General features: G+C 42.1%; 1 protein-coding gene across 8 annotated transcripts in view; it reads left to right on the top strand.

The window, feature by feature from the left end:
* Positions 1 to 22,014, top strand: part of LOC129323664 (sodium channel protein type 2 subunit alpha-like) — a 76,157-nt gene that overhangs the window by 41,118 nt on the left and 13,025 nt on the right. For 6 of the 8 annotated variants that reach the window (XM_054970223.1, XM_054970221.1, XM_054970219.1 and 3 more), the window contains 4 exons: positions 249 to 371; positions 6,041 to 6,316; positions 13,086 to 13,139; positions 18,162 to 18,303. In XM_054970223.1, coding sequence (XP_054826198.1) covers positions 249 to 371; positions 6,041 to 6,316; positions 13,086 to 13,139; positions 18,162 to 18,303 — 595 coding nt within the window. The remainder of the gene's footprint in view (positions 1 to 248; positions 372 to 6,040; positions 6,317 to 13,085; positions 13,140 to 18,161; positions 18,304 to 22,014) is intronic. The other 2 variants (XM_054970218.1, XM_054970216.1) reach the window with 1 other exon arrangement.

The following is a 22,014-nucleotide window of genomic DNA, read 5'->3' as shown; positions in this document are numbered from 1 at the left end:
CGTCAAAATTGGTGTTGTGCAAAAACATGCATCTGAGTCAGTATGATGTGAATTCTCCTCTGGACTATGTTTATAACCTAGGTGATAATTTGGTGAGTTTTATAAATTGCTATATGTTGTTGTGTTTTTAAAAGCTCACATTTTTGTAAGGAACGGCAGATTAGAAGTATTCCTAACAAACAGATAAAAGTTAATTTTATTCCATTTTCCTCAATTATATAACCATAACCATTCTTGTTTTTGAGCAGGTGTCCATAGTGAGTCTAACAGCTAGTGCTTTGGGCTTTGCTGATCTCGGACCTATTAAATCGCTTCGGACACTAAGAGCACTGAGACCTCTGAGAGCCTTATCAAGATTTGAAGGAATGAGGGTAAGCGAAACAAAAACAAGTTTTAAAAAATTGAGTGCCCCTTCTGGGAAGTTTATAAGTATTTGATGGACAGGTTTTGCTTTGCTACTGTCACACTCAGTTCTTAACCTAGTGCAAGTCATGATGTAATGGCACCAGTCTGCACAGTAAGAAATATTAGACATTACAAGATAGGCATGACATGATATGGGGTATTACATTTGCTCTGACTACATGGATATCATTCCCAGAACAAAGGCAGTTATCACTGAAATTGGTTTTGTTGATATCATTCTACAAGCACTTTTCATAGATTATTCCTTTACAGGAATGAGACCAATGGGGCTATGTAACAATGCGTCGCTTTGGGATATGTAAGAATGACCCAAGCTCGATACACATAAATAAAAAGTTGCCTACCATTCATCTCTAGATGTGTTGCTTACTTCAGCAGGCACACTATCACCAGACAAATGTACCTTGCTCGACTCCATGTGAGGTGAGCTCCTGACTGGATCATGTTAATGGTTGTTATCGAAGTTTATCTTGGGCAGTTTTGCACTGGAAGAATAGCCACTTGCTCTACAGGGCTAGCTTGTTGCAGCTTGTGGCTGCTTTTGCCCAGTCTGAGAACTACATTTTATTGATTGATTAATGAAACATGTATCCCCCTAAGTCATTAGACATGTATTATAAAAAAGAGAATCACTTGTCATTTTCCCCCTTTGAACCAGCATACAAGTGCATTCTTTTATACTACTCATATCAGCTGGGTTACATTGCCTGCTGTTTGTACCAGTTTGCACCTGTGAAGCCATCTTCTTGGAAGGTGATCACAAGAAAAGGTTGCAAGATTAGCAGGGTTAATTAGCAGAAATAGAAAGAAAACAGAGGCACTAGTAGTAAGTTTCAATCCAAAAAAATCGAAACTTTCTTTTAATTATGTGCCTTTTGAAATTGGAGGTGGTGGTAGAGAAGTGGAGACAGCTGCTGTGAAAAAGTACTGTTGTGAAAAAGCTTCATGCCCTGGTATTGTTTAGATTAGACTACTGCAATGCACTCTATGGGGCTTCCCTTGAAGACTGTCCAGAAGCTTTAGTTGTACAGAATGCTGTGGCCAAAATGTTGACTGGAGTTGGTCATAGGGACCATATCACCCCAGACTTGTTCCATCTACACACACACAGAAGATGCCTAAGAAAAGCAGTGGTAAAGGTGGAATAGGTTTGAGGGATTTTGAGGTGATAATTACCTACCTGGAGAGTAGAGCAGTCCATGGAGGAGAAGGGCTTCAAACGTCCTGCGTTCTCAGACAGGAGAGAATCTTCGGGAAAGTGACCCTAAGGGTACAGTGCTTGGATCCAGGAAAGCATGCACTATTTGAATGGGACAAGAACCCTGGTTCTTATAGGGCAAAATGTGTCCACAGGCTAGGGAGCCCCCTTAGCCATTGGAACAAAGACTGTGAAGGCCATCTCCGGGGAATGACAAAAGTTTGCTTACATTTGATTACTGCTGCCAGGGTGTAATAAAGGAAATGCTGAGTGTTCTCCTGGAAGTTTGTAAAGAAGCACTTCACTGTATTGTCGAAGGCTTTCACGGCCGGAGAACGATGATTGTTGTGGATTTTCTGGGCTGTATTCCCGTGGTCTTGGCATTGTAGTTCCTGACATTTTGCCAGCAGCTGTAACTGGCATGCCAGTCACAGCTGCTGGCAAAACGTCAGGAACTACAATGCCAAGACCACGGCAATACAGCCCAGAAAATCCACGACAACCATCATTCTCTGGCTGTGAAAGCCTTTGACAATACATTGAACACCTCTACGGGGAGGAAACATTCCAACAGACCCAGAGATTGGAAACACTTCGGAACAAGAGATGCCAGTCACAGCTGCTGGCGAAACGTCAAGAACTACAATGCCAAGACCACGGCAATACAGCCCAGAAAATCCACAACAACCAAGCAGTTCACTAATTAATCTTCCTGGAGCTGAGTTGATGAGTTTAGATAGGGATGGTATTTTCCCAGAGACAAATTAGAAACTTATCAGTGCTGATTGATCATTCCTCCATCTTAGGATGGGAATGCAATCACGGAAGGAAAGTATCAGAATGTGCTAAGTGGGGTGACTCAGCAAGACCCTTTCTTGTCACTGTCTCATGCCTACAGCTGGTGGAGCTGTAAGTCAATCACTCTGCATTAGCATGAACATTCCATTCATGACTTAATCTCCTGGGCGGGTCTCAGTAATGCTGTGCCCAGCTGGCTGGAATTCCCCTGATGCAGATCTGGCAGCATTAATCCAGGGGCCCTGTGATTTTTATATCACAGTCTTATATTAAATATATCGGAGGCCGGGGCCAACTACTTACAGCCTCATTGTTTTTGTTACCTTTATGATGGTGGAGGCAAACCTTGCCATTTGGACAGAAATGGATTTGTTCCTCTCTATCAGTTATGAAACTAATTTCTCTTAGTCTGACCTTCCTGGGAGACAAGAGATAATGGTTCTCAAATATCTGCTGCACTCAGCCTCTAATCTTGGTCATTGGAATGGGACATGAGACAAATCCTTAATAGGCCTATAATCTCAGGAGCACACTCTTTCACTATATGGAATCCCATTGAGGTAGCCTTCTAAGACTTCAAGTGGTAGAATACCTAGGCGTACCTTACTGAAGGCCTCTCCATACTGATAATTCATTATAACAGTAAAAGAGTCAGGGGAGAAGGAAGTAACTGACTATAAAGTAGGGTTGTTCTCAAGGAGCTTACTAGTCCAGCATCAGTTTGAGTGCTCTGGTCCAAAAATCTTTGCTTTGCTAAAAGTTTGGCTGCATAGAATCCAAGGGCCCTCAAATATTCATCAGAGAACCGAAGGCTAGCAATTAATCTCATTACAAAGCTGTGCCATGAGTTTTCCTTCATCTCTCCATACGCCAAAGACATAAGGCCTGGAGATGTGCAAACGATGATTTTCAGCCAATAGTTAATGGCTGCTTTATGGACTAAGGTTATTATTGGGGGTAGGGATAATTCTAGTCTAATCATAAATGATGTTGAAGAAGGAACAGCTCACAACAGGTAGGCAAATTTGTTCTGAGTAACTTCTGAAGACTGGAAATTTCCGGAGCCCCAAATTGGTGCTCCATATAGAAGCTGGGGCTGTAATTTCATTTTATAAATTTCCAGAGTTGGAGAAGTCAGGCCACCTTCTCTCTTCCTATAAAATCCTAGGATACCAAGAACAGCTTTTTCAAGGTTATGCTTAGCATAGTCAATATGAGCTGTCCAAAAGCCCAACTGATGGAACTTCATCCCTAAATATTTAAAGAGGTTCTAGAGGTTTTTGATCCATTGTCCATTTAAAATAATGTGCTCTTCTACTAAATAACATAATCTTGGTTTTTTCATAATTTACATTAAGTAGGTTTGTTTGCACCTCATTCTCTTTCACGGCCTTCCTTATCTTAAAAAATGGTTTCTAAGACTTAGCTGTCCTTTATATTCCCCATGTGCTTGTTGTTTAGTCTGCATTCTTCCTCCTCAACCATTAGAGAAAGCTGAAGGGTAGAGAAATTATACACATGGTGAAAGAAGGGCCTCTGGCTATCTTTCTTTGTGTACTGTTTGTCTTCCTTACTCTCTTCTTAGCAACTTTCCCCCCCTCCTCTGCTCTCTCAGGGAAAATTGGTGAGAAATGAGATTAGGGAAGATAAATAGTAAACAAAATAAGGCAACCAGAGACTCCTTCTTCACTGAGTGATTTCTGTCCCCTTCAGTTGCTTGGTGGAAAAGGCTTCAGAATTCTTTCACATGGTGGCACAGTGTTTCTACACTGGTCTATGTAACGTGTAGTTAGACTAACCATCAATCCTAGCAGTGTGGAAGGTCCTATTCCATTCCATTCCATTCCATTCCATTCCATTCCCTCAACCACACTCTCTTACCTGTTACTTTCCCCCTACCCACCTTAAAATTATGCCTCCCTATGAAGGACTTTAACTGGGTTATATAATTCACAATACTTCTAAACTTGTCCCTATCACAAACATGTCATTAGAATCCTAATACAATCTTCATCGCACCACTGGCAACACCCCCCCCCCCAACTCATTTACATTTTATATTACCTTGTGCTTCTCCCAAACTTCAAGCCTCTTTTGTGCTCTGGAAATGCTCTGGGATGGAGCTAGAAAATAAACTAAGTGTGCAGAGAGGCAGAAAGGGGGGGCACAGAGAGATGCTGAGCAGGCTGTTACGTTTTGGCGGGAAGATTCTCTCTCTGTAAACAGAATTGGCCTGTGAATTAAACAGTGCTACAGCTACACCTAAGGCCATCTGTTGGATTGTTGCAGCAAGAAAAAAAGGTGAGAGCATGGACAACATTCCCCCCCCCCCCAGCCTTTTATGGCCCTTGCTGCTCACATATCCCCTCTTCAATCACACCTCAGAAATAATGCCTGTTCTAAGATGATGCCTGTATCTGGATACCATTCCCCTGCAGGGGATCCCAACTCCTTTCCTCCTACTGCTTATCTGCTAGCAGGGGAGAAAGGCACCTGGGAGGAAGCATGTATGCAAAGCGCGCATGCACTTTCACATCACACCAGAAAATGACATTATCTGGTGCAATGTGGAAGCTAGAGGTCACACCAGGGGCTGATTAGCTAAAAATTGCCCCCAAACACTAAGTTGGGGGGCACTTTTAAAGGAATCAGCCCCCTGTGTGACCCATAGCTTCTGTATCATGCAAGAAAATGACATTTTCCATTATGACTGGTGAGTGTGGGAGCACATATGTGCTTTGGACACGCACAGGAATAAGTACCCACTGTCCCCTCCCCTTTATTTGGCCCTGGGGGACTTGGCAATTTTGTGTATGCATTGGTATACCCATTTGTCATCATACAAGGCAAACAGTAAAAAAAGTGCCGTATTAGAAAAGGCATTACATTTTGGCCAAGAGAGATGGGAGCTCTTGGGATCTTCCAAGATGGCCCCGAGAGATGAGTGAACCCCCCTCATCTCAATTTAGAATTGGCTGATCAGTAATTAGTATATTTGATGAATGCTCAAGAAAAAGACAGGAAGGGTTGTAAAGTTATGAATTTACTAGTAATGTAAAACATGACCTGTATGACTGAATGTCACCACCATCACTGCCTGCCACCTGCTACAGTTTTGTCAAGATCCAGATTCAGTTTGCCATTATTGCAAAAGCCACTTCCCAGGTTTTCTATCCTGATACAAAGAGTCCTGGGATGTCACTCTTCTTGTCTATCCTTCTCCATTGGCCTTAGACCAGTCGGGTCATCGTCTGTCTAAGACGTTGAAATTGGCAATGGCAACGAAAGGTGGGCAGCCTCCCTCTTACAATGAACCTTGTTCTTTGTAATGCGAACAGTAAATTTTGGACAAAGGTGTTCTTTTTGTTTTTAAAATATTGTCTTAAAACAAGGTGTTTTATTCATAACTATTGTTTTTATTCACATACAGATGTGTTGCTCAATAATATGGTATTTTGATTTTTATTTAATCAGATGACGTTCTTGATAACTAATAAGTTTATGAAGACACAACTGAGCATCAGAAACTACCTAAATAATTTACTGAAACAACCTTCTGACAAGGTTGCGCAATCTTTTATACAATCTTAATTTATTTAATTTTATCTTTTTCTGTAGGTGGTTGTGAACGCCCTCATAGGAGCCATACCATCTATTATGAATGTGCTTCTCGTTTGTCTTATTTTCTGGCTAATTTTCAGTATCATGGGTGTAAATCTATTTGCTGGCAAATTTTACCATTGTATTAATACCACAACAAACAAGCTCACGGAGAATGTAAATATTCGGTTTAGAAATGAGTGTGACATTTACGGTAACAATGAGACAAGATGGAAAAATGTGAAAGTAAACTTTGATAATGTTGGTATTGGGTATCTTTCACTACTTCAAGTGGTAAGTAACCAGTAATTTGATTTTTAGCATTAACTTTTCCTTTACAAAGTGTTGAATGTTAATTTCTTAGGACATAATTTTCCCCATTCCCCAAGATGTTATCCTGTACCATAACTCTTGAAATAAAAGGCAGCTGGACAGGGTCATTCCTCTGTGCCTTTTAGGTTATTCAGACTTGTGCTTTGATTTCTGCTTATGCCCTGATAAAATCTTTGGGATGTAAGAATGCATAACTTCTTCTTTTTGCTTGATTTGATTCAAATTTTGATTTTATATGGAAAGGGGTTTTTTTGCCTGTTAATTGGCTGGCTCGGATGGGTGGCAGGGAGAAACATGATTTGTGGGTTTTAAAATAATATTAAATGGTGTTTCTCTGGTTTTTATTACTCAAAGCACAAGCTACATCTTTTGTATTGTGTTTATTTTTATTTTTTTATAAATTTTTTATTTTTCAGTATACTACACAACACTACAATAACACTACACAAGACTATCACAAGGAAAGGAAAAGGATGAAGAGAAAGGGAAGGGGCGGGGAAAAGGGGACATAAAGGGAAGGATAAACTACATTCAACACTACACTTCAATGTTTTCCCTTCATACTGCCATAATAGAAAAAAAATAGCTCAATAAAATGATGATGGGGTGGTTAATCATACAGATTACACATTTCAAATTCTAATTAAACTTTCCTCCCCCTTCTGGGTCCCGGACGCAATTCTCTCTGTGCAACCGCAGCTGCGGTGCTCTCCTCCCCCCCCCCTCAGGCTTCTCCTTTTCTTCGTTCTTGGTGCACTGGAATTCCGGGTTTTTATCCTCAAAATCCTTTAGTTGATCTTCTGATAGTATCTTATAGGCTTGATCTTTATGTCTAAACCATATTCCTTCCGGAAGTAACCATTTATACTTTATTCCATGGTCCCTCAGAAGAGCTGCGAACTTTTTGTACTTAAAACGTCTTTTCCGGACTAGAAATGGAACGTCCTTTAAAATCTTGACTTTAAGACCCATAAAGTCCAAATCCGCATTGTATGAGTTATATAGGATAGTGTCCCGAGTCTTTTTAAATGAAAAGTCAATAATGATCTCGCGAGGCAACTGTCGCTTTGTTGCATATTTTGAAGAAGCCCGACGGACCTCCAAAATGGCGCTTTTAACCTCTTCTTTAGTTGTCCTCGCGGGTGTCGCCAGTAGTTCCGAGACCAAATCCCACAGATCCTCATTTTCCTCCTCTTTCACATTTTGGAGACACAAAGTTGTCTGCATTCGTTCCACCTGTAGCCCGATCAGCTGGTTCTCCACCAACTTCAGCTCTTTTTTCGTAGCCTTCACAAGTGACGCACTTTCCAGAGCAGACTTCTCTGCCCCCCCGCTACTTCCTTAATGGTTTTCACTTCGCTTTCAATTGAGCCCACCCTTTGATCAGTTTCGTTCAGCTTGTCAACAAAGGGTTTTATGGCTTCCACCACCGCCCTGCGCACCAACTCTTCGAGCGACTCTCCCTTCTGTAAGGTAGCCGAGATTGACTTACCGAGAGCGGGACTTTGCTTCTTTGCTGCCATTTGGGGGGGGGGGGGCGCCAGCCAGATCCTGGAACTCACCGAAGGGGAAGAGCGAGTCTTCTTCAGATCAACCTCTCCTTCACAAACGCTTGTAGAACAGAAGGGATTCGCTTGTTTACAGGCTTCCGCCTGTTTCTTTTATTTGCCGTTTCTCGTTGCCCGGCGGCACTCAAGGCGCCGCGCACGTCTGCCGGCCTCCATAGGGACAAACGGGCAATTCCCCCCCCGCATTGATTCCGGGAGGTTCTTCCCGCAGTGTCCCGGACCCTGCCTCCCTAACTGGGAGTCCTGGGGGCTAATCCTTGCAGATCAGCCGCCCGGTCAGGGTGCCCGGTCGTTTCCTCCCGGACCTGCCGAGAGGAGCGTCCGGCATGGCTGAGAAAGCGAAACCGAATCTGTATTGTGTTTATTTTGTATTGGTACAATTTTTTAAATGGAAACGGTATAGGACAATAAGTAAATATATATTTATGTCTTTATTTTATCACCGTGTTTCTGCACAAGTAACAAATTCTCTGGTGATTCCAGGGGTGGAGCAACCCGAACTGCTGGGAAAGCATCTCTTCTGGTAGCAGGTAGGGTCGTCATTAGGCTTTTGTCAGTCCCAAAGTGAGGTGTTTCCTCAGTGATCGCCAATCCAGCTTTATCTGGCTAGCAGACAGCGGATCACAGGTCTCACTCTAACTAGAACAAGATGACTTAGAGTTGTCAGGTGCCTGCCAGTGTCCTCTCCCTCCCACTCTGAACTAGAAGACTACCTAACTAAGGTGTTTCCCACACGATCATTAGGATATTAGGAAAAACTTTTTCACGGTCAGAGTAGTTCAAAAGTTGAATCAGCTGCCTAGGGAGGTGGTGAGCTCCCCCTCACTGACAGTTTTCAAGAAGAGGCTGGATGAATATTTGTCAGCGATGCTTTAGGCTGATCCTGCACTGGGCAGGGGGTTGGACTAGATGGTCTATATGGCCCCTTCCAACTTTATGATTCTATTATTCTCTTCCTTTTCCCCCTGGAGCTGATTGGTCTGTCCGCCACTAACCACTTCCACCCTCCACAGCTCTCTGAACTCCTTTTCTGCCATTTTTTATCAGTAAAGCGAAGTAAGGGCCATAAAGCTGCTTCTCCGCTCATGTCCTTCCTCCCAGGTGTGCACACACACTCTTTTTTTTTCCAAAGCAGAAACAAGTAGTAACATTGCTGATTTAAAAGCCAGGAAAGGGTTAAGTGGCTGCTTTTCCCTCCGTCTCTCCTGGCGGATTTGAGGCTTTTCCTAATGCCAAAGAGGAAAAAAAACAAGTGTTTGGGACAGCCATTTTCAAAACAATGTGGCAGGGAAGTGGCTGGGAGGGAATGAAGCAGCTGCATTTCAACCCTTTCCTGACTTAGCTTTAAAAAAAATGAGAGTGGAACAAGCACAAAAAGTACATGTTTTCCTCCAGAACTCCATCACCAATTGCCTCTCCAGTGGGCATGGGGCAGCCCAGTCAGTAAATACGGGGTGGGGGATAGGTTCAAACATTGCAACTTTACAACACATGCAAAATAGGTTTCTAAAAAATTATGTCAGCTCCAGCCCCCACAAAATGCGGCTCCAAACAGACACATCTCAACTTGTCAGCAGACAGCAAATCGCCTTGAGGTCATGCAGTGCAGAATGATGGGACCCCAACCCATTTCAGCACTGATTGGCGTGCATGCTCAGCATCGCCAGCTTAAAGTGTGCTATGCAGAATAGGCTTTCAGATAAAGCCCTCATACAGGCCTGCTTCCCTCTGTACTCTACAGAAAAGTAGAAAACCACCCAGGAATAGTAAATAAATAAATGTCTTTCTTAATCTTATTTAAAGTGACAGTGCTCAAAAAGTGCTTATTACCTTTACCATCTTGTTATACATACAAATTCATAATACAGTTTTCTGAAAATAAGATGAAGAAATCTACAAAAGAAAAGGACATAAAAGGCCATAAGAAGTGCACCCTGTGACACTTACCTTGTATTTTGAACTCGGAGTCACTGCCCTGCTTCCTCCGAAAACACGGAAGGGGAGTGTTTTGTCCGTTTAGGATTATTCCTTTGTATTATGAATTGTATGTATAATATGATGGTAAAGGTAATAAGCACTTTTTGAGCACTGGCACTTTAAATAAGATTGAGAAAGACATTTATTTATTTACTGTTTCTGGGTGGTTTCCACTTTTCTGTAGTGCATTTGTACCGGGGATTGCCTGTCTTGTTTGTTCCCTCTGTACTCTAGCTGGGAGTTTGTAGTGAAACGGCCATGGTCCGACGTTGGGATTAACTGCTGTGTTACATTTCAGTAGTTAAGACTGCTCCACCCCTGGAACTACCAGAGAAAGGAAAATTCGTTTGTTTTCGGAGAATGTCCATTCTCAGCAGTTCCATGATCTCCCCACCTTTATTTCTGAGACTGAAGAACCTATGGCAAGGGTTGCTGGCATGATTACTTTGGAGTGGCTTCTGCAGAGATGGCATGCATAGACATTAACAGGCTTATGATATATTTTTCTCTACCCTTTTTTGTGACCCATATGGAATATTTAAGGCTGTTAGATTATTGGCTTAACATGTACAGGGTTTTGTCCAGATGGTCTGGGGATCATTAAGGTAAGCCCCTCTCTCTAAGGTCAACACCAATAGCACTGCTTTGAGACCAGAAGAGATGCTTTCCCAGCAGTTCAGACTCCTCCCACCCTCAGAACCAACAAAACTGAAAATTCACAGTAAGTTAACCAATTTTCCTTTCATTATGATTGACACCTCTAAGGTCCTTTGAGGAGTGTTTTACCCCTGTCCTTTCACTGGTAACCCAGGGGTCACTTGGCAAAGTGGATTACATAGGTGTGGTTTTGCTCCAGTTTTATCCCTGGAATTAAATCCATAGTAAAGCACAGACAAAAAAAAAAGCCTTAGCTGCCACAATCGACTGGGTTAAAATACAGTCTGGCATTTGTGTATCGTGGAGGAGAAATGTTGCTTTGATTTAGAGATTTGACAGTTGTCCTGAGAGAAATACTGCCGGATTCCAATATGTAATCATCCAACTCCTCCCAAAAGATCAGCATAGTGTGTACTTTCTCAGTAACTTGGCCAAAAGAAATTACTTCCCCCCTCCAGATCAGAATGCACAGATTATTCCATGTATATATATATTTTATTTCTAGGCGATCCCTCATATAGAATATGAAAAAAGGGAGGTGGGAATATCAGTACTTGCAGGTCTACACAGAAGCTTCTATGAAGGTTTTCCAAATTTCTAATAATAAGACTATACACAATTGTCATCTACATGACATACATTCAAATGTAGATAAAGTTGTAAGGTCCTCAATCCATTGAATTATTGAAGTTGGGCATTTACCTCACCAGTATAAATCTTTTGGCTATGGTAAGAGCACAGAGAATCCATTTTCATTGATCATCAGTTAACCCCCAGGAGACAGGCAAATAGTTTAGAATATCAATGAATATTCTAATGCAAAATGTATACGAGTAGTAATCTTGCTCCCCAAAAGACCAAATAAGGGGATACACCAAAAGCATATGTTTAAGGGATGCATCCTGCAAGTTACAGCACCAGCAATTAGCCACTTTACATAAATCCTTACTAAAAAGGCGCTAAGGTACCCAATATACCCTAAGCATAATTTTTTTGCTGAATAAGTCACAGTTTGAGATTCCTAAAAACAAGAGCTATAGAATTTAATCCCATATTTATTTATTTATTTTATTTATTTATTTCAAATTTGTATTGCGCCCTCCCTACAAGCGGGCTCAGGGCGGATAACAACATATTAAAAATACAATTAAAATACAATTTAAAATTCATGTTAATTAAAAACACATTTAAAACAGGATGGTGGACATCCTTCACAGGGAGGGTTTTATACACCCTTTTCGATTGTTTTGGCAAAATGGGTGATCCAATCCCTTATTCCATTAATTCCTAAGACTGCGTATCATATTTATTAATCAATAAGTGAAAACTGTCAATCAGAATGGAAAATACTTTGATCCCAAGATCCTCTCAAAGACTTACCTCTCCCAAAAGGAAGAGCAAGACAGTAAGGTACGGGTTGAGAAGACTGCCTTACTACAAAAGCTCTTGCCTTCTTTCTCTTTTCTCTGACCCCATCAGTCAGTGCTTCATGTATGCTTGCAGTATGGAGTCTCCTCCCCGTTGGGGAGATTACAGCTGCAGCTCTTCCTGTCACATGACCATGATGTCCCATAACTACTTGTAGTGTGCTGGCTGCTCAATGGTTCCCATTCTGCTGCCTCAACATTAAAGGTGGGTTCCAGGTGTAGAAAGGGTGAACGCTAGTGAAGTAAAGATCTTTGTTCATTTTAAACAAATGCCTCGTTACTTGGTGAAACTTTTATGAATTAACTCTCTTCATGCTCCAGGGATATTCCTTCATGAATAAACACCAGAAACCTCTATGTGATAAAAATTAGTATGGACCGGGAGAAGGTTAAGATAAACTCTTTTTTCCTTGCATCTAGTTTTTTATGTGCAGAAAGTGTCTTATATTGTGGATCACTCAACTATACAATCTCCCTACCTACAGTTCAAAGTGGTACACTTCAGGAACAGTTTTGTTATATGATCAAATGCTTGTCTAGACCAGATCGATTAAATAACATTGAAGATGTGACTGCGTGGATCAGTGCCCCACGTTAGAGCATGTAGGATCCAATACTGTATCAAGTGGAAGAGCAGGAATTTCCTAGGTAGCCATACAGAGTTAGCAGACCGTTTTAGCAGCAGAAGCACAAGCCATTGTTTCCACTGTTTTTATTTTGTTGTGCAGCTAACCCACCTATGGGAATACAGACATTTACACAACAATTCAATTTGAAACCTACTTGGAGGATTCATTAGAGCAGCATGGTTCTTTTCTCCTGAAACTTGCATTAATTTCTTCCTACGGTGCTGTTTCTAAATAGAACATTCAACTCCAGCCCGTATAAATAGCCAAATTACTCCGGTGCGAGATCTCTCTCACTCAAGGATTGCATCAGCCTGTAAAAAAAGTAGAGAGGATCATTTCAATTACACATCAGATGCAGATGTATGATTTAAGATAGTCCTCAGAATCCACTGCAAGACTGTGAAGTCTGAACTGGAAGATTTGTGTAGTACTTTTTCATGATAGGTAATTTTAAGTTGTTGCTTCTTTACAGGCCACTTTTAAAGGATGGATGACTATAATGTATGCTGCTGTTGATTCAACAGGTGTAAGTAAATGACTTTTTTTTTAAAGATAGTGAATGCTACGGTGCTCATAATAATATTGATTCACCAACTTACAATGGCAGGATATGAAGACATTAAAAAGATGAAACATAGTTTTGCCTGTTCAGTCAGCTAGTATTAAAAAATGTAGTTCAATTAAATGTTATTATTTACATTAAAAAATGAAGTCTCCCAAACTACTCAAGGTAAATAGATTTGGCAAACGTTGTTGAAGGGTCAGTACTTGAATTAAAGGCTTGTTGGATATGGATATGGGCAGAGGGACTTTCTAGAAAGAAGAAGATCCCTTTCTCAAGATTAAGAGGTAGGCAGTTGACCTGAAGTAGGAAGCTCTCATCTTAAATGTCTCCTTGGCCCAGTATCTTAAATATCATATTTCCCCCCCTTGTTTCCTTTTTCCTTCCCTTTTCTTCCCTCTCCCTCCTTGATTCCAGCTGTAAAGTTAGTTCACAGCAGTTCCAAGAAAGTCTTTTCCACATTCCACATTCTCTTTTCCCAGCACTCTTTTTTACAGGTTTTAAAATCAGAATCGAAATTCCTTGCAAGGGCTAAGATACCTAACAATATTATTACAAGTAATATCCATAACCTTGCTCGGTCATCGAGTGCAGGAATCCAAAAGGACTGTGATGAGCTCCCAGATATGCCCATTAACTGAAAGGAGAAAAGTATGTAAGAGAAAAGCAGCCTTCCTCTGAACTTCTGCCTTATTCGCTGATTTATTCATGGATACTTTTAGATGTTCTGCTAGAACCCATGCTGCAACTAGTTTGGCTTGGAATCTGCTCAGTGAACAAGAAATCCAAGAATAATCTCACAATTTATTGCCTTAGTTAATGAGGGGAAACTTTGGGGTGATTGCCTGGACTTCAGTCAGAAGTCAAGGAAGTCTTGCCTTGAACAGATTGGGAGAGTATCCAAACATCAAAACCTTGTAATTATGGGTGACTTCAACTTCCCCGATGTGTGCTGGGAGACAGGCTCAGCAAAGCGTTATGAATCATGCAATTTCCTGACCTGCCTGGCCGATAACTTCCTTTTTCAAAAGGTGGAGGAAGCTACAAGGGGCTTGGCCATACTAGACTTGATATTAACCAACAGGGAAGAATTGGTAGATGAGAGGAAGGTGGTGGGGACCTTAGGGGGAAGTGACCATGTCCTCCTTGAATTCCAGTTGCTGTGGGCGGCCAAGGAAGTTCATAGCCATACTCGTAGGTTAGATTTTTGTAGGGCCAACTTCGATGAACTTAGAGGCTTGATGAGAGTCGTTCCGTGGGGGAATGTGCTGGAAGGGAAAGGAGCGAGTGAAGGGTGCGGCCTTCTCAAACACGAGCTTTTGCAAGCTCAAGCCCTCACTGTACCAGCAAGATGGAAACATGGTAAGGGCTCCAAGAAACCGATGTGGATGTACAGAGAGCTCCAGAAGAAGCTAAGGGAGAAAAAGGAAATGTTCAGGAAATGGAGAGAAGGACAGACCTCTAAAGAGGAGTATATGAGGGTTACTAGGTACTGCAGATCAGCCATCAGAGAGGCCAAAGCTCAGTACGAGCTGGGTCTGGCCAGGAGGGCTCGCTACAATTAGAAAAACTTCTACAGATACGTGAGAAGCAAACGCAAGGTAAAAGAGGCAATTGGACCGCTGTTGGGAGTAGATGGAGAAACTCTGATGCAGGACAGAGAAAAAGCAGACAGGCTTAATGACTTTTTTGCCTCTGTTTTCTCCCTGAAGAACTCAGGCATATCTAGAGATAGTAGAAAATGTGGCAGGACACCTGAGTGGCTAATTGACATTGACAGAGAGGTTGTGGAGAGGCATCTGGCTGCACTGGATGAATACAAATCCCCTGGGCCAGATGGGGTGCACCCAAGAGTGCTGAAAGAACTTTCTAGAGAACTTGCAGAACCCCTGTCCATCATCTTCAAGGCCTCCTGGAGGACTGGGAATGTGCCACAAGATTGGAGAAGAGCAAATATTATCCCAATCTTTAAGAAAGGGAAGAAGGATGACCCGGGAAACTACAGGCCAGTCAGTCTGACTTCTGTTGCTGGGAAGATATAAGAACAGAATTTAAAGGGATCAATCTGTAAGCATCTGAAGGACCGCTCAGTGATCCGGGGAAGTCAGCATGGTTTTGTTCCTAACAGATCTTGCCAGACCAACCTGGTTTCCTTCTTTGATCGAGTGACCAGCTTACTGGATCGGGGGACCTCTGTTGACGTGATTTATCTGGATTTCAGTAAAGCTTTTGATAAGGTCCCCCATGACATTCTGATGGGCAAACTGGAAGACTGTGGAGTGGACTATAGGACAGTTCGGTGGATAGGGAACTGGTTGGAGGACCGTACTCAAAGAGTGGTGGTCAACGGTGTTTCATCAGATTGGAGGGAGGTGTCCAGTGGGGTACCGCAGGGCTCGGTTTTGGGCCCGGTACTTTTCAATATTTTTATCAATGATCTGGGTGAAGGAGTGGAAGGGCTGCTCATTAAATTTGCTGATGATACCAAATTGGGAGGGGTAGCAAACACCCAAGAAGATAGAATTAAAATTCAACAAGACCTGAATACTCTGGAGAAGTGGGCAGCTGTGAATAGGATGCAATTCAACAAAGACAAGTGCACAGTATTACATCTGGGCCACAAAAATGAAAAGCACAAATACTGGATGGGGGATACACTTCTGGGCAGTAGTATATGTGAAAGGGATCTTGGGGTAAGAGTGGACTGTAAACTAAATATGAGCAGTCAGTGTGATGCGGTGGCAAAAAAGGTTAATTCAATCTTGGGTTGTATCAAAGGGGCCATAGCGTCAAAATCGCAGGAAGTCATAGCCCCTCTCTATACTGCCTTGGTCAGGCCACACCTGGAGTATTGTGTGCAGTTCTGGAGGCTTCACTTCAAAAAGGATGTGGACAAAATCGAGAGGGTGCAGAGGAGAGTGACGAGAATGATCAGGGGTCTGGAGACTGAGCCCTATGATGAAAGGCTAAGGGCCTTGGGAATGTTTAGTTTGGAGAAGAGGAGGTTGAGGGGGGACATGATTGCTCTCTTTAAATATTTGAAAGGCTGTCATTTGGAGGAGGGCAAGGAGCTGTTCCAGTTGGCAGCAGAGGGTAGGACCCGAAGCAATGGGCTTAAATTACATGCACAAAGGTACCGGCTGGATATTAGGAAAAACTTTTTCACGGTCAGAGTAGTTCAAAAGTTGAATCAGCTGCCTAGGGAGGTGGTGAGCTCCCCCTCACTGACAGTTTTCAAGAAGAGGCTGGATGAATACTTGTCAGAGATGCTTTAGGCTGATCCTACACTGGGCAGGGGGTTGGACTAGATGGTCTGTATGGCCCCTTCAAACTCTATGATTCTATGACAGCTAACCAAATAACAAAAGAAGATTCCAAAAGCTATTGTGTTATTTTGTCCCGTTGACTTGCTTCTCCTTCACAAACCCACTCTCCTTCATCCTAAAACAGGCAATGGAAGATAACATGAGTAACTAGCATAAGCTCAGTAATCATCCTCTCTGTCATTGCTGTAGCATCTCACGAGGTCTTTCATGCCAATATCAACCTGAATGTGGAAGATTCATGAGGCCACACACTAAGTTATGATAGATCCCAGGAAGTCAGTAATCAAGGCCAAAATCAAAACAATTATGTCTGGCATATACGCTGTTTCCTACTAGCCAGAGTCCCTTTGAGTCATCATGACTTCTAAAGCTACCTTGGCTAGATAGATTAAGAACTGGATTAATTTGGCCCATCAAGCATCTGGCAAAATATTAAAGGTCAAAAGCTCCAGTACTTCTGCAGCTTTGGGGGATGTTTTCCAATTAAAAAAAAATGTAGGGCTGCCAGCTAAGAAAGTCTTCATTTCTTCACAGAACATTGCAACTGTAAACTGTTCAGTTATTTGCTGATTTGCCTATGGCTAGAGCCTCCTCCAAACTTATTTAAACCAGTAGGCATTCAAGTGGTCTAAGACTCAGTTTAGCCCTCCTCCAGTTTTTAAATATTGTTTCCACAGTGTTGTTCTGCCCATATCTGAGAGAGAGTAAGAAATTTTGTCTAACCTGAATCCTCTATAGTGTATCTCCATGTTTTCTAATTTAATATGCTGAAGATCCCTAGATTCAATCTCTGTCCTGTTATCTTTTTATGTTCTTACTATTTCCTAACAACATTCTATGTTCTAAGCCTTTGCTGTTTCATACTAAGGGTGGGAAGCCCTGCTACTTGGTGTTAAGACAGCTTAATTTTCTTGGTTGTTGTGGATTTTCCGGGCTGTAATGCCGTGGTCTTGGGATTGTCGTTCCTGATGTTTCGCCAGCAGCTGTGGCTGGCATCTTCAGAGGTGTAGCACCGAAAGACAGAGATCAAACAACACTGAGAGATCTCTGTCTTTCAGTTCTACACCTCTGAAGACGCCAGTCACAGCTGCTGGTGAAACGTCAGGAACGACAATGCCAAGACCACGGCGATACAGCCCAGAAAATCCACAATAACCATCATTCGCCGGCCATGAAAGCCTTCAACATTAATTTTCTTGCCTTATACTCGGAAAGGAAATCCACCAGGTAAGTTGCTGCCTGCCTTTCATGCAAAGCATCCATCCTGGATAGTCCCTGGGAAACCAAATGAACAGTCTTGTGATTTATCAGAAGATTATAAGGAAGTGCACAGACTCTTCGAAGGGTAAATCTTGATTAAATTGACCCTGGTTAAATTGTCAGTATAATCTGTGGTCAGCCAGATCCTTGCCACAGCTATTTTAAAGCAATTGCAAGAACAAATTTTCCTAGTGTTAATACCTGATCCATGGAGGCATTTTCACAGAATATTTGGTTTGTATGAACATGTCCTAAGAATTCTAAGATCCTGTAACAGTTTTGTAAAGTGAAGTTCTGTGTTCTTATGTTGATGACTATGTGAGCACGCACAAGATTTTAGCTTGCAACTGTTCTCTGAAACTTCTTTGATATTGATATCTTGTCATATCTTCTTTCATAGGTTGAAAAGCAGCCCATCTATGAAGAAAACCTTTTCATGTATCTGTATTTCGTCATCTTTATTATATTTGGTGCATTCTTCACCCTGAATCTTTTCATTGGTGTTATAATTGATAATTTCAACCAACAAAAGAAGAAGATAAGTGTTCCAGTTATTAATGTCTGTTACACAGAAAGCCATGTTTAAGAGAAAAAGCTAAAGTAAATACATAAAGTATCACAGACGATCCAAGTATGAGTTAGAGGTGTGAAGCTTGGTTCAGAATTTGGATTAAAATGCTGACTCTTGGCTGATTCAGTGAAATCCAGGTATTCTGAATCAAAAACCAGGTATTCTGAATTTTTACTGAATTTTCGGTAAAAATTCAGCAAAATATGGCCAATGTTTTCTTATGGAAAAATCACTTTGGGGCTATCTGGTGGGCTAGAGGGGAGTCATTTTTCAACGAAACTTAACCAAATTTGGAGGGAACCTACTCCCAACTGTCCTCTAAAGACCCCCCAAATTGCATGAAATGACCCCCCCCAGCCCACCAGATTGCCCTCAGAGTGATTTTCCTGAATTTTACTGATTTTTTTTCAGAAATATCCAAACCAAATTAGAGAATCAATTCAGAATTCAGGTAATTACATTTTTTCTCAGATTCAGTGAAATAAATCAGATTTATCAGGTGTTTTTTGGTGTACACCCCTAGTATGAGTATTATGATCTTAATACTATGGTATTTGCAGATCATTTATTCCAAATTAAAGATTATGGAACATATCTTACCACTCCGACCCCTTCCTTCAGACTAAGGAACCATCCTTCAACTTAAATGGCTCTTCCTCCAACTTAAGAGCCACTTAAATTGGAGGAATTCTCTATAAGGTAGGGTATCTGTCTATAATCTTTCATTTATAGCATTAACTGAACTTGTACAATGAGATTTCATGAAGATTTACGGAAAAACAAAACATTACCAATCTGTGTCTATTTTAGTGTTCGTTATTCTATTTTGTGTCATTTACATTATTTATAGTTCACCTTCCCCTTCCCTGCAAGTTCCCACAGCCTCTTCCCTTTTCCTGCTTCCTTCTGGATTTGAGTCCAGTGGCACCTCAGAGATCAACAAGATTTTCTGGGCAAGCTTTTGAGAGTCAGGGCTCTGACTCTGAAAATCTTGTTGGTCTCTGAGGTGCCACTGGACTCAAATTCTGCTGTTCCAATGCAGACCAATGGCTTCCCTCCTTCCCACCCACCAGCCAGCCTACCTTCATCCGTCCTCGTTTTCAGCTTTCCCTGCTTCCCTTCCCCAGCCTTTCTCTGGAAAAACTCTGACCCAGTTGCACAGTGCCAGCAACTGGACCCAGTTGCATGCTGGAAAACCTGCAATTATTTGCCCAGAGCACCTATTTGCCCAGAGCACCTATTTTTCCACTGCACACTTTTTAAAATTTGTCTCTGCCTGGTAACCCCCACATTATAATCTTTCCCTGCTTCTTTCTCTCCTTCCTGCCCAAGTTGTCTGTCTTTTATCTGCCCCCCATCTTCAGTTCTATAATTTATTTGCTCTGTTTATATCCCACCTTTCTGCACAATGGGGACCCAAAACAGTTTACATCATTCTCCTCTCCTCCATTTTATCCATGCCTTGGGAGGTAGATTAGGCTGTGTGAGTGGCCCAAGGTCACCCAGTGAGCTTCCATGACAGACCAGGGATTTGAACTTGGGTTTCTCAGATCCTTCTATATAACACCGGCTTTTGGGGGGTGACAGATGTTGAACATTAACAAGCAGCCAATCCTAGATGAGTCTTGCAAGTCTGGTGGTAGCAAGTTGCCCATGGTTGCTGCTGAACCTGATCCAAATGAGGGCTTGCCCCTCCCCCTGCCTTTTAGTGACAGAAACCAAGACTTCAACTGGAAATACTTTTGTAATTACCTAGCAGAGGCCACAGAGGGCATTTGTTTCTTAAAGCTACAGGCATTGTTTCTATTATTTGGGGAGGTTAATGTTTTTTTCAGTTTTTTCTGCAAACCTGGAGCTTTTTTCGGGCTTGTAGAAAGACCCAACTTGTGTATTCATGGCTCCAATCTTCCAATTTCCACAAATTTGGCCACGTTGAGAATTAGAATTCTTGATATGTTAAAAACACTAAAATATAGAATTGCATAGGTAGATAACAATGTGATGGGAGCAAGATAATACATGCAGCCAACATAATATATGATATACACAGTAGTGTAGCCCACAATCCTCTATTAAATCTTGTACCATTCCATTTTAACATACCCCTATTGCCTTTACAAAAATGCCTTCCTGAACATTGCTGCTTTCCAAAATCTGCAAAATGATAGTAGTGTGGGTTCATTGTACGTCTTTCTGTGCAGTTCCACATGGGACTGCGCATGTGCAGGCCTGCCAAACAGCAAGGTTTTACAGCTTTTAAACCACTAGAGGGCACTCGTCTTTCCAGAGCGCCAGCACAGCGTTTTCCCGCCAAAACCGAGCGACTCTAGGAGATGGTGCCCCTTCACCTTCAGTTCCTCTTTTGCTGCCAGTTGAAGAACTGGAACAAGACCAATATTCCCCTGAGAGAAGTCCAAGTGGGTCATCTGAATCTTCCCCTGATGAGACTGTTACTAACAGAGGGACAGTCTCCCCGACTGACGACTACAAACTGTATATGGAGCAACTGTTACATATGGTCAAATCTCTCAATATTGATATTGTTTCCACTGAACTGAAGCTGAAAGATAAAATTCTCCAGCATCTCTATTCTGGAAACCCTCCCAACGTCGCTTTTCCCATCATAGAGGGATTTGCTGATATGATCTCATCCCTATGTGAGAAGCCCACTTCCATCACCTCAATATCTAAGAAGGTGGCAAATGATTACAAAACCAGGGAAGATGTGTGCGCTTTCCTCTTCACACACCCTCCTCCATCATCCCTTGTTAGTGAAGATGCAGGCGAAGCCAAGGCAGGGCACACATTCAACTCCCTCTGATAAAGAGGGGAAGAAGTTGGACATATTAGGCAGAAAGATCTATGCATCTTCAGCCCTAAATATTAAGATTGCCAATTACATGGTAAGCATGGGTGCATATCAAATATTTTTGATATGGAACTGAATGACTGTCTTTATTGACCAGCTTCCCAAGGACCAGAACATCTTGGCCAAGGTCATTCAAGAGGAAGCATCAAAACTGTCGAAGCAACAGGTAAACACAAGGCATAACTCTGTTGATTCATCATTCAGGACCTGGCATCTGCAATTGTACTTCGCAGACACGCGTGGCTACGATCTACAGCTTTGCCTTTAGAGACACGCAATAGGATAGAAGATCTGTCATTCAAAGGGCATGCCCTGTTTTCAGCAAAAACAGACGAATACCTGTCCCAGAAGCGCAAAGACAGGCAAACAGCACACTCTTACAGGGTCCTCCCTCCAAAGCAACCACCCAATCAGAGGCCCCAGTACTGACAACAACAGCAGTCGTACAGGGGCAGATCATACCACTACCAGCCCTACCAGTATCTTCAACCCCGGCAGAATTCCCCGTACCAGGGCCAATATCAGAGGAGGAGGCCTAGCCATAAATCGCAACAAGGGCATAACACCACCTCTGGGAAAGATGCCTCTCAACAGGCGAAATAATTCTGACTGGTTTCAGAGCAAGCAGTAGCGTTTGGGGATAGGCGAACTTCATACCTATCCGCTTGGCAGGCAGTAGTTCTTGACATTATACAGTTTGATTATAAAATTAAGTTTAACTGTTTCCCACCTTTGAGTCTTCCTAACTGTAGCGATCACAACCACTCTGAGAGTCTACAGGCTGAACTGAAGGTCCTGCTCCAGAAAGGAGCC

Source organism: Eublepharis macularius, chromosome 2, assembly GCF_028583425.1.
Source record: "Eublepharis macularius isolate TG4126 chromosome 2, MPM_Emac_v1.0, whole genome shotgun sequence".
NCBI classification, from domain to species: Eukaryota; Metazoa; Chordata; class Lepidosauria; order Squamata; family Eublepharidae; genus Eublepharis; species Eublepharis macularius.
This window is presented reverse-complemented; position numbering and strand designations above follow the sequence as displayed.